The sequence below is a fragment of the Diabrotica virgifera genome, chromosome 2, assembly GCF_917563875.1.
Source record: "Diabrotica virgifera virgifera chromosome 2, PGI_DIABVI_V3a".
Lineage (NCBI taxonomy): Eukaryota > Metazoa > Arthropoda > Insecta > Coleoptera > Chrysomelidae > Diabrotica > Diabrotica virgifera.
Window position 1 is genome coordinate 258,816,004 of NC_065444.1, and position 16,882 is coordinate 258,832,885.

Genomic DNA, 16,882 nt, shown 5'->3' on the forward strand with positions numbered 1-16,882 from the left:
AAAATCCTAGTCACCTGCTATATAAAATGTTGTACAAAGAACAGGAATTTAAAACCATAAACGTTCTTCAAAGCAAACGACGACTTCCATCAGCACGTGACGTTACTCTAAAACAAGCTTACAAGAAGAAAGTGGAAATAAGTGAAAAAAAGAAAGCTGGCCTGCTCTCTCTTTTTGAAAAAAAAAAAATGTAGCAGTTATGCCACAATACTATAGATATTTTTACGCTAACTTGTAGAAACTTTCATTTTTTTAATGGGAGCCCAAATTTTTTGTTTTTTTTTATTGGTATTATACTATAACTGCGATTTTTTTCGTTCATTGTTGTATAAACTCTAATAAAACATTTAAACTGTTCCATTTTATTGTCCCTAATAACCTTATAATTGTGAAATAGTACAAAATTTATATAAAGAAAAGTATTATAACTCAAAATGGGGATGAAAAATATCAGTTGGGGGTGGTATATGGATTGGATGTAAAACCCATATTGTCGGTTAATACTGTAAGTTTTAATTATTCTGATGAAAAGGATATTTAATATTGTATTGCTTAAGTAATCCGACCTCGTAACTCATCTTAATCTTTAATTGTCTTTTCTGTAAACTTAATGTTTTTGAAATGTTCTTCCCAATCGACATATTAATTCTTTTACTGAAAATTTTGATTTTTTTTTTGTTTTTTTATCATGAATACTTGTAGGTACATTTAAGAAAAATGCACTTTTTTTAAATTACATATAATAATGTCATTTTCGATTTAATCAACTATATTTTCTAAACTAAGCATTCCAAATGGGTTGAATCACATGGATCGTATCAATTATACCTAAATAAAATTAATTTCAAGTGGTAAGCTATTCATTTCTATTAGGATTGTAACGATGAGGGTTTAATTTTACATTTCAAAAAGAAAAAAGCACGAAAGCGACTTTATTTTTGTCATAAGTCAGTCAGTTCTTATGCAAAAAACTGTTGTAACAGCTTATTTGAAAGACTTTTTAATGAGTTTTAAAAGATGTCTATCATGTTTTTCCAAAAAATTGTACCACATTCAAGTTATTTGAGATTAAAGGTTCTCCATTTCGATATTCTTCGAAAATAAACATCCTTTAAACAACAATAACTGTCGTTGTTGGGTTTACATAGGTCTTTCAGACGCTAGTCTCTTTGTGTTTTATTAGCTTCAATTTTTGTCTTAAAATTTTTTCTATAACATTAAATTTTTTAAGTTATTCATGAAAAACGGTTATAAAACGTGAGTTTTTTTCAATGAAAAATGCATAGTTTCAATCGCAAATAACTTGGAAAGTATCAATTTTGCAAAAAAAAATCTATAAAACAAAGTTTACTCAGAATTGGCCACTCTGTCGATTTCCGTAGTTATTTTGATTAAAAAGATTTCATCTACTAGATGGGGTTGTTTTCACTTCAGGACAAAAGCGCAGTTCGGCATAGGGTAGATTTTGAAGAAGAGTGTCAACATAGCTTAAACCCAAATTTTCATTAAACTCGGTGTTGATTCTCAAAATTCCACGGTTTTACAGTTTTTTTACCGCTGATGAGTGGTCTAGAATGGTGAACTTATAAAGCATGGCCGGTTGGTTCAAAATTTGTTTGGAGATAAAGAAAATAAAACTACAATTTTAATAATATATTTATTATTGTTAATTAAATATCTATTTAGGTATAAAGATACCAAATCGATAAGATTGATTATTTTAAATTTTTGTATCACAGTACTCGACATTTTAATAAAAAATGCACCCCTATGAGCAATTCGTATAAAAATCAACCACATAAAAATTCTAATGTACAAACCTATACACAACTTAAAAACTATACACTTTGATAACACCAGAATGTACTATTACTTACTGTCACCCACAAAAATGTACTTGTCCTAAGAAAAATACATCCTCCATCCAAAAAGGTTAAAAAATTTTTTTTTTTTGTAAAAATTTATACATTAACAAAATTTTACATTGATACGTTAACAAAAAGTATATTATCAATCAAAAAATGGTTTTTGCTTTAACTTATACTATTTTCTTATTAATTAGCAATATCTCAGATTGTTCATTATGTAATAGGCTGTTTTCCGCTGACCCATTCGTAAATAATTTTGTTTTGAATTTATTTTAATAATTTTCGAAAAATGTTAGTTTTTAAAAAAATATTGCCACTTATTTCTGGACAGAGGTAGCAATCCATGTTTATAGCTTTATTTTTGGATCTGTTTTATATTTTAGCTTCCTCAATTATATTTTTTTTTTCTTAATTATACACTGACCGGCACAAAAAATGACCACCCCACAAAATATGTCATTTTTGATGTCTCGAATTTCCTAAACCTGTTGTCCGATTTAAATGATTTTTTTAATATGTTATAGCCTTATTCTTGAGCAATCTATCTGTAATAATATTGTTGCTAGACAGGTAAATTATCTTTTATATACCGGGTGTACCAATCAAACGTTTTTTCTCAAGCTTCACCACACCCTGTGGAATATTCTCATTTATAAAATACTGAAATTAAAATCCAACTATAGCCTCAGGTTTTCTTAACATTTTGTTTTTTGATTCATTCGCTTATATTGGATAATAAAAAGTTAAGTAGTTTAACAACTAGCCATGTTCTTCATCAATACACGGTGTTTCTAAATGAATGCGACAAACATTAAGAGGTAATTCTGCATGAAAAAATAATGACCGTTTGCTTTATAAACATATGTCCGCAAATGCTTCGTTTGCGAGAGGTGGGATGTTGAATTTTTTCTTACAAACTGACGATTTATTTATTGCTCTAAAAACCGGATGAGATATGAAAATGCAATTTGGTAGGCTTTAAGGGTTGCTAATGCGCATTTTTTGACATACAATTAACAATTTTATATTCACCATTGGCGTGCATGTGGGTAATATTACCCGTCATATTACCCGTATGCGTGCCAATGGAGAATATAAAATTCTTAATTGCATGTCAAAAAATGTGCAATAACTCTCTTAAAACCTGCCAAATTTCATTTGCATATCTCAACCGTTTTAGAGCAATAAATAAATCGTCAGTTTGTAAGAAAAAATTAAACATCCCGGATCTCGAAAACGGAGCATTTGCGGACATATGGTTATAAAGCAAACGGTCATTATTTTTTCATGCAGAATTACTCCTTAAACTTTGTGGCACTTATTTAGAAACACTGTTTATTGATGAAGAACATGGCTAGTTGTTAAAGTACCTAACTTTTTTATTATCCAACATAAGCGAATGAATCAAAAAGCAGAATGTTAAGAAAACCTGAGGCTATAGTTGCGTTTTAATTTCAGTATTTTATAAATGCGAGAATATTCCACAGGGTGTGGTGAACTTTGAGAAAAAACACAGTTTAATTGGTACACCCGGTAAAAAAAGATAATTTACCTTTCTAGCAACAGTATTACTGCAGCTACATTGCTAAAGAATAAGGCTATAACATATTAAAAAAATCAGTTAAATCGGACAACAGGTTTAGTAAATTCGAGACATCAAAAATGACCCATTTTGTGGGGTGGCCGTTTTTTGTGCCGGTCAGTGTAGCTCATTTTTGTTGTTTTCTTAAATTAAGTAAAACAAGAAAATTAGTGCTGGATCTAAGTAAATAATGAATATCACTCGGCGTTGACTTAATTTCAAGAACGTTTGAAAACTTCTGATGCTTCGAAAATATCCTTTTTCCGATGTTAAAATACACTGCGCGCCAAAATTGACGCATAATTTTAAAAATCCTGTTAACTCAAATAATGTTAATGTTTCGATTTTTGTGATAATATGTTATTGTTACCTCCGGTATGTTGTAAAATTTATCGAAAGAACGGTAAAAAACGCTGATGTTTTTATTAGTTTTCGTAAAGAAATTGAAAAAATGCTAGTTGTGCTTCATTTTAATTCGAATTTAGTTGGGCTGGGATACGTTCTTCTGGATGCTCAAAGTCGTTTTTCAAGTTTCTTAAGTGTTTTTTCTTTTGAAATGAACCACCAGCAGCAAGAAAATCGAAATTTGACAGACACTGAGTGCATTAGAATCGTTATTCTTCGCGAATAAGGATACAGTCAAGTTGAACTCGCTGAACGGTTTACTGTCACTCAGTCAACCATTTCAAAAGTCTTATTGTTACTGGAAGCAACTCAAGAAGACCAGGTCAAGGCCGTAGAAGGTTTACAACTCCTAATCAATGCCGGTTTTTGACACTTCGTACACTGAAACAAAGCTTCTCTACAAAATGAATTTCTGGATCGTTATCAACTTGAGAATCAGTCAAAATACGATAAGGAGAAGACTTGCCCATTGGCCCATTATTGACCAGAGATCATACAAGGCCAAGATTGAATTTTGCTCGAACATGTTGTTTGGAATAATGACGATTGGAGAATAATATTGTTCACCGATGGATCAAGGTACTGTATTTTTTCTGATGACAGACGAAACAGAGTGTAGAGAAGACCGGGGTGTCTATGCACAGTGTGACACTGTAAGGGTAAGAACAAAACAAGTAGGTCGAGGTGGAGGTGTAGGTCGCGGTGGATGCTACAAGTTAAGTCGCGGTCGATGTCGACAGCACATAGCAAGGAGGTCACCTGCGCTGTCAGTCGAGCTAGAACCACTATCAAGTGATGTAGTTTATTGAAATTTGAATGACAAAAAGTCTGTGCTTTTGCGATGTTGTGTCAGTCAAGTGATGATAGTGATGAAATGTCAGCTCTGTAAATAATCAGATCCTCCTTCATATTTCAAAAATTTACTGTATTTGAGTGCTTTAGAAATTCAAAAATAAACTTGATACAAAAAAGGGATTATATAAAAAGTATCAACTCAGATAGCGCAGGTAATGACAACTTGTCTTCGAATGGACCAATCACAGGGAAGCATCCTTGTAGGCCGCGCAGTAGACATCCACGTACAACAAACTCATTTTATTTTTAAAAGCATCGATGTACACCTCCTGGATGGCATCGCGCTAAACCTCCACCGCGACTTACCTGCTCTGTTCTCTTCCATTCACTGCAATGTGTTTTTTTTACATGGATATCGACATCGACCGCGACATCCACCTCCACTGCGACCTACTTGTTCTGTTCTTATCCTAAGGACTGTACAGTATGGAGGTGGCTAGGTAATGGTGTAGGGTGTGATTAATTTGGAGGCTCGTAAAGAGTTAGTTAGAATAGATCATGGGCGGCTTACATCACACAGGTACGTTACAGACATTTTAGAAGAGCATGTCTTGCCATTTGCACCATTTATTGGGGTTGTAGGGTTGTGTTATAGAGGTAGCACCTTTTATCGGAACGACCACATCAAGCGTCATAGACGGGAGATGGTTCTTGATAACTGGTCCTCATAAGACAACTAACTCTCACTTATGGCTCCACGTGCCACACCCCGGGCAACTGCATTGGTCTGCAGGCTAAACTAAGTGAGGGTAGCCAGATATGGCGATAATTTAACCGAGTGATTGCCGGTATAAGCAATCTCCCACTTACCGACCAACGGCTTCGGGCGGATGAGTTAGTAAGTGGTAGGGCACTCTTTTGTCCTGGGGTTGAGAAATCGGCCTCGAAGGCGGATGAACAAAAAAAAAACGGTCAACGGCATAAGGATGTAGAAGGCAAGGGGAAACCACTACATTAAAGATCATATACGGATATCCCTAGTACAATTGTCATGGCTGTACAAAAAAGTAACTCTGTTACTGATCATGGATATCGGAGACCAAGATCCGGCAGGGGAGGCAAATCACAGATAGACCACAGGGCCTCTCAGGTCGATATCAAACGAAATCCCTGTGAAATACCCATCAGTAACACATCGTCCAAAAAGAAGACTAAAATCGACAAAAAGTGCATGAAGGTAGGCACGTGGAATGTTAAGTCAATATACCAAGCAGGTAAAGTCCATAATGTCATTCAGGAAATGGAAAGACTTAACATAAAAATATTAGGATTAAGTGAGACCAGATGGCCCAATTCAGGTGACATATTAGTAGGCCAAACAAAGATATACTACTCTGGTAATGACAATGACCCAAATCACTGGAACGGAGTAGCGATATTAGTTGATAAAACCACCCAGAAATTTGTAACTGGCTTCTTACCCATCTCGGATAGAGTTATGATGGTAACACTCAAAACAGCCCAGTCTAGAGTCAATATAATTCAAGTATATGCTCCCACAGCAGATAAATCGGATGAAGAGCTCGAACAGTTTTATAACGAATTACAACAAGCTTTAGAAGTAACCAAGTCTAGAGACGTTACAATAGTAATGGGAGATCTAAATGCAAAAATCGGTAGAGGAAGTCAAGGTGATTTTATTGGAAACTTTGGACTTGGCACTCGTAACGAGAGAGGAGAAAGATTGGCTCAATTCTGCCAAGAGACCGATTTTATTGTCACGAATACTTATTATGATCTGCCGACCAGGAGACTCTATACATGGAAATCACCAGCAGACAACCAACATAACGTCATCAGAAACCAAATTGACTACCTTCTCATCTGCAAACGATACCGAAATTCCATAAAATCAGTAAAATCATACCCTGGAGCTGATGTGAGATCAGATCACAACCCAGTTGTAGGAAGGTTTAGAATTAATCTAAAGAAGCCTGTGGTTAAAACTAAAGTAGAGACGATACAAGTATCTCGTTTGAGAGATCCATCAACAAAAGAGCAAGTCACACTAAAAATTAAAGAAGAGCTCACCAAAATAGAAATTATTCCTACTGAAGATGCGAACAGGAAATGGCACATGTTAAAAGATGCTCTTATCCGCACATGTGAGACAACACTTACACCTAAACTAATTAAGAATAAAAATGAATGGATGACCGAGGAGATTCTAGATCTCATGGAAGCAAGGCGATCTTATAAAACCAAAGACAAAAACATGTATAATATTATACACACAGAAATAAGGAGAAAGATCAGAGAGGCAAAGGAAAGATGGTATAGTGACAGATGCGCAGAGATTGAACAGTTGGTAGAGAAACATGATAACTTAAACCTTCATAAGAAAATTAGTGAAATAACAGGCGCTAATATTAAGAAAAAATCAAACATACTGCTGGATAAAAACGGAAAAATAATTATAGACGTCGGTGAAAGGCTTAAAAGATGGCAGGAATATATTCAAGAGCTATTTAAAGACGAACGGACTGAAACAGTACTAGAGCAGGAAAAGTTCGACAACGGCCCAGACATAACAGAAGATGAGGTACTAGAGGCGATAAAGCGAACAAAGAACAACAAGGCAACAGGTCCTGACCAAATACCTGTAGACATAATGCGGTTAATAGAGGACCAGCAAATTGGAATATTGGTCGACTTATTTAATACAATATACAGTACAGGAATCATTCCCAGAGATTGGCTGCTGTCAACGTTCATAACACTGCCAAAAAAACCAAATGCAAAAGAATGCCAAGACCACCGGATAATAAGTTTAATGAGTCATACACTCAAAATATTTTTAAAAATTATACACCGGAGAATACATAATAAACTTGAGCAGGACATAAGCGACACGCAATTTGGATTTAGAAATGCAATGGGAACGAGGGAAGCCCTGTTCGCTGTAAATGTACTTGTGCAAAGGTGCATGGATGTTAATCAGCCAGTATATATGTGTTTCTTGGATTACAACAAAGCCTTCGATAAGGTCAGACATAACCGCCTTATCGAATTACTTGAAAAGAAAAACTTAGATATGAGGGACATCAGGATCATTAGTGCTATCTATTATAATCAGATCGCTGTGGTAAAAGAGAACAACGCCTTTTCAAATGAAATACGTATTGAGAGGGGCGTCAGACAGGGCTGTGTCCTGTCTCCTACTTTGTTCAATTTGTATTCAGAGGAAATAATCCAGGAAGCACTAGAAGACCTAACCACGGGAATAAAAGTAAATGGGCGACCAATCAATAATATACGGTTTGCCGACGACACTATTTTATTAGCCGAATGTCTTGAGGATTTACAACAAATGGTTGACAGAGTGGTAGAAGTCAGCCAAGAAAACGGACTGTCCCTAAACACAAAAAAGACACAATTTATGGTAATCACAAAAGTTCAACAGCGCCAAGAAAGCATAACAATACATGGAGAACAAATTAAAAAGGTTGAAAAATATAAATATTTGGGTACAATAATTAATGAAACTAATGAGTACACAGAAGAGATTAAAACAAGAATAGGACAGGCAAGAAATGCTTTCAACAAACTAAAAAAAGTACTCTGTAGCAGGGACATTACAATTTCTTTAAAGATAAGACTTCTGAGATGCTACGTGTTCTCCGTATTATTCTATGGGTTGGAGGCTTGGACATTAAAGAAGGATGTTTCGGACAGATTAGAAGCCTTCGAGTTATGGGCCTACAGAAGAATATTAAGAATAAGTTGGGTGGATAGAGTCACGAATATCGAGGTGTTGAGAAGAATGGGAAAAGATAAAGAGATTTTAAATACAATTAAAGTCAGAAAACTGCAATATCTGGGACATGTTATGAGGGGCGAGCGTTATAACTTGTTACAATTGATAATGCAAGGAAGAATACAGGGTAGAAGGAGTCGCGGAAGAAGACGCATCTCCTGGTTAAACAATTTGAGAGCTTGGTTTAATTGCACTTCTGCTGATCTCTTTAGAGCAGCGGTATCGAAAGTGCGAATTGCCGTGATGGTTGCCAACCTTCTTAGAGGAGATGGCACATGAAGAAGAAGAAGATTGGGGATAATTTCATACCAGCGAGAAGTCCCGACCTCAAGACAATAGAATACGTTTGGGACATCGTAGGGAGATGACTACGACAACTACCTAATGCACCAAACACATTAGATCACCTGTTTTTGCGATTGGTTGAAATTTGGGATCAAATTGATCAATTTTGGCGCGCAGTGTATACAGAAAGTTGACCAACGTTCACATTACGTATATCTCGTACTAAGGCCTCTAGTCACTTGTTACCGGAACTTTTGTACCCTTTGATACAATGCGGAAATGCACTCAGAATCGTCCTGGCTTTCTTGGAGATAGTACAACCTCATCTTTTTCTCCGAATGGCACTCGAGAATACCCCAGTGTTGGTAAAGCTTTAGGGCGTTCTTTATCGTATCGACTGAAACGCTTTCTCCTAAAACAAACAAAAATATTTTAGATGTTATGTATACTTACAGTTAGTACATGCTTAGTACAGTCACTCAAGGTTTTCACCTACGACTTCGTTGAAATTCCATCGATTTTCATGAAAATTGGTGAGTAGTTAGAAGATGCCTCAAGAAACAAAAGTTACATGGTGCTAGACTCGGACAAACATAAGTTTGGGAATATGATTCAAAACTCGATGATGCGCAGTGGTTCTTGTTTACTAGCGTTACCATGGAAACGGCCAGTTTGCTGATCGCCAGTGTCGTAGTTAGAAGTGCATTACGTACCGCAGAGAGTGTTTAACTTATTGGTTTGATCGTGTTGGATATTTTATTAATAGTTTTTAGCTTAGTGTTTGGTATATTAGTAGTAGTAATTAGTGTATTATTAAGACATTTAGTGTATCTCTAGTGCGTTAAGTTAAGTCATTAGTTATTTAACAATATGCCTCATAAAAAGATAGGAATCAAATGGCTGGGATTGACTAGCCAAGCAAAGGCAATCATTTATAATGTTACTACATGTATGGAACAAGAGGCAGCACATTTCAAAACAACCGAAAACCTGTTAATAGCTTTAAGTAAATTGACGTAAGTATTGTTAATGACATTTTATTTTCTTGATATTAAAGTTACTATTATTCTTATTTTCTTATTATAATTGTATTTATGAAGTTTCATCAGATTCTTCTTCTTCTTCTTTAGCCCATTTCTATCCACCTTTCGACATAGGCTTTCCCCAAATCTTTCCATATCTGTCTGTCCTTGGCTGCACTTGTCCAATGAGTTCCTGCAGCTGCGTCCACGGTCTCCTGTTTTGTATTTCAGCATTCCATCTTTTATCTTCCTGTCTCGCATTGTGGCCTGCATATCTCCACTTTAACCCTGAATATGCTCAGTTACATTTTTTACGTTTGTTTTCTCTCTTATCCATTTGTTTGGTTTTCTGTCTTGAAGTGTTATTCCCAACATGGAATAAAATATGAATTAATACAATAGATATTTTCTGCGAGTCCTTTCTATTTTGTTTATGCTGGCCTTTGTTAATGTCCATGTTTATGAGCCATACGTCCTAACAGGAAGGATGCTCTGATCAAATACACAAGTTTTTAGGCACTGTTTCTTCTTTCACGCCAATCTTTTGCAATTTTTTCGCAATATTTTCGTTTAGTAACATTTAACATTGGTAATTGTAGGGATAGGATTCTAGCAGCGACGGGTATAAGCAAAAACACCTTAACCAAAATAAGAAAAGATGGTAGAGACGTAAATAAAAATGGAGCGACTTATTTATCTTTTAAAAGTCCAAAAAGAAAACGTTGTGGTTCCAAAAAAATTGAATTGAGCAGTGGACAAGTGAAAACCATTAAAAATATTATATACGACTTCTACACCATCGAGAAAAGATCCCCTACAATTAATGGTAAATAGTTTAAAAGTTAAAAGATTATTAGTTAATGGGAAATTGATACCTATATTTTTTATGGTAAATAAAATAGAGTAAGTAAAATTATAAAACAATTGTTTGTACCCGTTTAGAACGAAATATAAATTTTTTCGTAAACACACTGATATAGATACATTTTTAACAAAAATGGTAGATAGATACAATTCTTTTACAATTTTATTTGTGGTGACTATCATGACGACACCTTAATTTTATGAAGTGGGTCAGAAGTCAGCTCTTACCCAACTTACCCAAAAATTCGGTCCTGGTAGTTGACAATGCATCCTACCATAATGTAACAATGGAAAAAAATGTGACGTCTGCCAACCGTAAGGATATTATGGTAAAGTGGTTACAGGAAAAAAGCATCCCTTTTCCAGTGAACTTAACCAAGCCGGAATTGTACAAAATTATACAAGTCCATAAACCACGTTTTCCACCTGTTTATGTACTAGATCATGAGCTTGAACAACACGGGCACAAAGTACTTCGCTTGCCTCCCTATCATCCGGAGTTAAACCCTATAGAAAAAATATGGGCTTTGGTAAAAGGTAGGGTGGCCAGTCATAATACAACATGCAACATAAACGATGTTGAAAATATAACGAAAAAAAATTTTCAGAAGTGTTAATACAAGAATGGGCTAGCATATGTAAACACGTAAACAAATATGAAGACACCCTAATAAAAAAAGAGCATTTGTTAGACGCTACGCTGGAAAACCTAAAATTTTTTATTAATATTGGTTCATCAGAAGAAAGCTTTTCTGAGGATGAGGACAGTGATTCAAATTCCGGAATAGATATCTTAGAACCATCCGAAGAATCGTAATTAAAACTTTGTTTAAAATCATTGTTTAGAAAATAAATACATTAGAATTAGTAAAAATAAACACTTGTTTAATTTTTTTTTATAGTTGAAATACTTCCTTCCTTCCTTCCTTCCTGATAATGTTATTAAATAATTGTAAGTATTGAGGAATTTGTCATATATTAAAGTACTCCTAATATTTTGCTCATTATTTTATCAAATGCAACTGATTATAAGCTTCATAATTATTAAAAACTATGAAAATAAAAAGAAACAAATTCATTCTTCGCTTTAATTAAATATAATTTAGGTACTATTATAATTTACTTATAAAAATTTATTTCAAATCTGCCTAAATGGTTTGCTTGTCTGCGCGAAACGCTACGTCGCAATCCCAAACTTATGTTTGTCCGACTCTAACTTACGCTTTTACCCTGGAGGTGGATGTCACCCCTTCTCGTAGGTGAAAATTGTTTTATTAAAAATAACTCCATAGAACGATAAAGGGACAAATTCTAAGCAACATTTGGTATATAAAGTTATTAAAATAAATTAATAGATACTTTATGAGTTATTAAAGCATAAAGATTTAATTATTTTTCTTAAAAAAATGCCCGTTTTAAAGCGGTTTTTCATAAAAAAAACTCAAAAACTATTTTTCACAAAAAAGTTGACATGACCCAAATTGAAGCTAATAAAAATCGAAAAAATTCGTTACTAGAAAACCCTTTTCATAATAATTCAAAGTGTCAGAAATACCTATGAAATGAGCTCCAGAAAAAGTTATATGAAACTATGGTGAAAAGTATCACTCTATATAGCTGTGAGGTATGGCCACAGAGAGAAAGAAAACTGGCAACGCTGAGCACAACCGAAATAGATATAAGAGCAGCAGATCTAGAAGAGAAAGGAGTACCAACGAACGCATTATAGAAATAATGGGAAACAAACAAGCAATCACGGACGACTTATCAACAAAACAACTTATCTGGTTCAGACATATGCATAGAATGGATGAACAACGAATACCAAAGGAAACACTCAAATGGCAACCAGAAAAAAAGATAAAACAAGGTAGATCGGGAAAAAAGTTGGAGCAAAGGAATAGACAAAGAGTTGAGAGAAAGAAACATAGCGGAGGACCTATGGAACAACCGGTAGTCTAGTAAAATAAGATTACACTACATGTAAATCAAAATGTAAATTCGTACAGGTTGGAACAAATTTTATATCAAAGTTTAGGTGAGTATAAAAGATATTTTCAAAAAAGTATCCGAATCATATGAGGGGATCATTATTTAAATAATTAAAAAGGGGTCATTTTTGCGCAATATTTACTTTTTCAACTGGTGAGGTAATCTACATTTTAATGAAGGTCTTTTGGGGCTTTTTCTACAAAGCTGAAGGACAGATCTTTCACCTACGACTTATTAAATTAAATTTGACCCCCTATTTATTTAAATAATTATATATAAAATTTAAAAATCAAATTTGCAAAACAATATCTTTTGTGTTTTAAATAAGCACTATAAATTATTTTATTTAACAGGAAAAATTGCGCTGTTACCAGTATTAGGCAAAAAAATGGTTAAAAAATATTTAATAATTTATGAGGTATTTAATTTGTTTATTAATTGTTACTATATTTTCAATTGCAAAAACGCGGTTGTTACCAAAAGAATATAAATCTGTGTAAAATCTCGCTACTTTTATTTTTATGTATGTTTTCGATAAATGTATTGTTAAATTAAAATTTTAATTTAGCTCCCCTCTAAAATGGCATTTGAAAATTGATCTAATTTGTTTATAATTTGTTTTTTTAAAACTATTTGATTAAATCATTTATTAAACGCTTTAAAACATTTTGAAATGCTATAATCGGGTTCCTGTAAATTTTAAAATATTAAGATTTAACTAAAATCACTTAAATAAAATATGGCTCATTATTGAGTTACAGGGTGTTTTATTCAAAAATTTAAAAATTATTTTTGCTCAGTATTTTAAAACTATTGGACGTACCCTTTTCATACTTGGTAAAAAGTGTAGGTACTATACACACTATAAAATTATGTTAAATACAGGTTTCCGGCTATTACCAAAGGCGTACGACAGGGGAAAGCAAATGACTGACCCTTTCCAAATTCTACGTTACTGGCGAAATTGCCATTTTAACGCAATTTTTAGATTCTCCAATACTCTCTATGTAAATAATATACTCTTCACTAGTAACGATAAAGTCATCAGTTTTCGAGATATTTGAAGTTAAATATGTAACGGCACAGTTATTTTGATTAATGTTTTGTGCAGCTTAATTTTTAATTTCAAATATCTCGAAAGCTAATGACTTTATCTTTAAGACTGAAGAGTATATTATTCATTCTTAACGATAAAATCATTAGTTTTCGAGATATTTGAAACTAAAAATTAAGCGGCACAATACATTAATCAAATAACTAACTAACTGTGCCATTACATGTATAACTTCAAATATCTCGAAAACTAATGACTTTATCGTTACGAGTGAAGAGGATGTTATTTGCATAGAGTATTGGAGAATCTAAAAATTGCGTTAAAATGGCAATTTCGCCAGTAACGTAGAATTTGGAAAGGGTCAGTCATTTGCTTTCCCCTGTCGTACGCCTTTGGTAATAGCCGGAAACCTGTATTTAACATAATTTTATAGTGTGTATAGTACCTACACTTTCTACCAAGTATGAAAAGGATACGTTAAATAGTTTTAAAATACTCTGCTAAAATATTTTTTTTAATTTTTAAATAAAACAACTTGTAACCTTGTAACTCAATAAGGAGTCATATTTAATTTAAGTGATTTTGGTTAAATCTCAATATTTTGAGGTCTAGAATCTTCAACTCAGAGATTGGACATTCTTAATGAAACCCCCTCTATAAGCAAAACTATATCTTTTACTATAAGGAAAAAAAAAAGAAGAAAAAACGACAAAAAAATTTTTTAATTAGTGAAAAATTCCCCGAAACCCGATTATAGGAACAGCATTTCAAAATGTTTAATCCCCGCGACGTTATTAGAAAAACAAATTATAAACCAATTAGAACAATGTTGAAATGCCATTTTAGAGGGGAGTGAATTTATCAATACATTTATCGAAAACATACATAAAAATAAAAGTAATCATGTTTTACACAGATATATATTCTTTTGGTAACAACCGCGTTTTTGCAATTGAAAATATAGTAACATTAAATAAACAAATTAAATATCTCATATATTATTAAATATTTTTTAACCAATGTTTTTTGACTAATACAGGCAACATAGCGCAACTTCTCCTATTAAATAAAATAATTTATAGCGCTTACTTAAAACGCAATTAATATCTTTTTGCAAATTTGATTTTTAAATATTATATATAATTATTTAAATAAATAGGGGGTCAAATTTAATTTAGTAAATCTTAGGCAAAATATTTATCTTTCACCTTTGTAGAAAAAAAAATCCTAAAGGCCTTTATTAAAATCTAAATTACCTCAGCAGTTAAAAAAGTAAATATTGTGCAAAAATGACTCATTTTAAAACGTTTGGTTTAAAACCTCATACTTGGCTTGGCCGGTGTCACGGTCTCCGCAAATTTTGTAATCAATTTTAAAAATAGTTCTAGGCTACGTAGGTACCTGAAATTTTCAGAATAGCTTTGAACTAGCTAACAATGCAATATTTAACTGCTATTATACAGGGTGATTGATTAGTAGGGTAAAGCTCCGTAGATCCGTTATAGTAATGGATAGCGATAAAAGTTAATAACAAAAATTGAAGCCAACTTTGAGCTTCACATTACAAAATTAGTTAGAATTTTACAGGGTGTTCGATAACATAGTGGCAGATCAAAGTTATGTTTTTTTAAATGGAACACCCTATATTTTATATTATATTCGAAATCTTCTTAACTTCTCCATTACAAAAATATAAAGGTTTGTTATGTTATACAGGGTATTTACAAAGTTATATCAAATTTTATATGAAAATCGTAACAAGTTCAACTCACTGTATAAACAGTGGCGTAACTAGTCTGACCTGCGCCCCAATGCAAGTATTCCTCGTGTGCCCCTGTTCCCAGACTTATTCTGCACCCCCCCCCCCCTCCAACCTCCAACGAAACTAACAACGACATTTCTCCAGAGAAAGATTATACAAAGAAATATAACAGTAATTTTAAAGTTATTTATTCAAAAAATTAATTGAAAGTAAAATTAAGGGGCTATCCTAGTGCAAAAGTACGAAATTCACATACTTTTTTTTAATTTCTAAAATAAAAACAACTGTACCTATTGTTTTGAAAATTTGCATGAGCATTGCACCGTGAAAATAAAAACATAGCTCCACTGCTGCAGTGATTGGGACTAATAGAGACCCTGAAACATGAAATTTCAAAGATATTATTGAATATAAGGTATTTTCTATACCATCAACTAGGGGTATTTGATCGGATAAAAAATGTCAATTTGGCGGTTTCTGAAACTGCAAATGTTTTAGCTAATTTTAAAAAAATTTTCAACACTTTGTCATTTTCCCAAATTTTAATATTTTTCAAAAATCATAGTTGATAGTATAGGAAATAACTTATGTTTTTTATTTTCACGGTGCCAGTATTTGGCGCATAAATCGTTTAATTTTTAATATTTTTTAATGAAAATTGTTTTACTTCTTTTTATAGTACATGCTTATACCAATTTTCAAAACAATTGGCACAGTACTTTTTATATTAGAAATTCGCAAAAAAAAGTACTTATATGAATTTCGTACCTTTACACTAGGATAGCCCCTTAAGTTACTGAACATTTCCAAATACCAATAATATAACTGAAGTAAGGATCACGTTATATACTTACAATTCATTAATGTACTTTTTAGGACGATAAAATATACACTACTTACTTTACTCAACATTTTTTATTTATTCAGTGCCCTATACAGTATAGTATACATGATATCGCAAGCAACAATATATTGTTTATGTTCCGTTTCTCAAACTTTGATTCATTTTACTAGATGATGCATTCTTAGAGTCAAACCTACCTACAGCTCATAGGAACAACACTGTACGTTAATTCCTATTCCCTGACAAAGCCCCTGCGGCTCTTTGTTTCTAGGAACAGTCTTGCTAACTTTTCTACATCTAAAGACCGAGCTCTTTCATGTTCAATACTAATTACACTAAGATCACACAGTCTAGTATTGGACATAGAGTTCCTTAAGTAGTTCTTTATTATTTTTCTGTCTGTATTCTCTACATTGCAGATTATACCTATTTCATCAGTATTTTCTTGTACTGTACTACTTATGCCAGGTGCTGATATAGAAGGAGCTATATATGTAATATTTAAATCAGCAGACTTACTCACGTTTTGGTGGACTTCTGAATTTTGGTTATCGGCAAGAAAATGCAATGCGACGATCTCTTCTATCGTGGA

The 16,882-nt window shown here is 33.2% G+C and overlaps 1 protein-coding gene across 3 annotated transcripts in view; it reads right to left on the reverse strand.

The window, feature by feature from the left end:
• Positions 1–8,952: 8,952 nt before the first annotated feature.
• LOC114336016 (glycerol-3-phosphate acyltransferase 1, mitochondrial) overlaps positions 8,953–16,882 on the reverse strand; it is a 208,963-nt gene continuing 201,033 nt past the window's right edge. For all 3 annotated transcript variants that reach the window (XM_050644505.1, XM_050644504.1, XM_050644503.1), the window contains exon 12: positions 8,953–9,164. In XM_050644505.1, the coding sequence (XP_050500462.1) occupies positions 8,995–9,164 (170 nt within the window). In that variant the 3' untranslated portion in view covers positions 8,953–8,994. The remainder of the gene's footprint in view (positions 9,165–16,882) is intronic.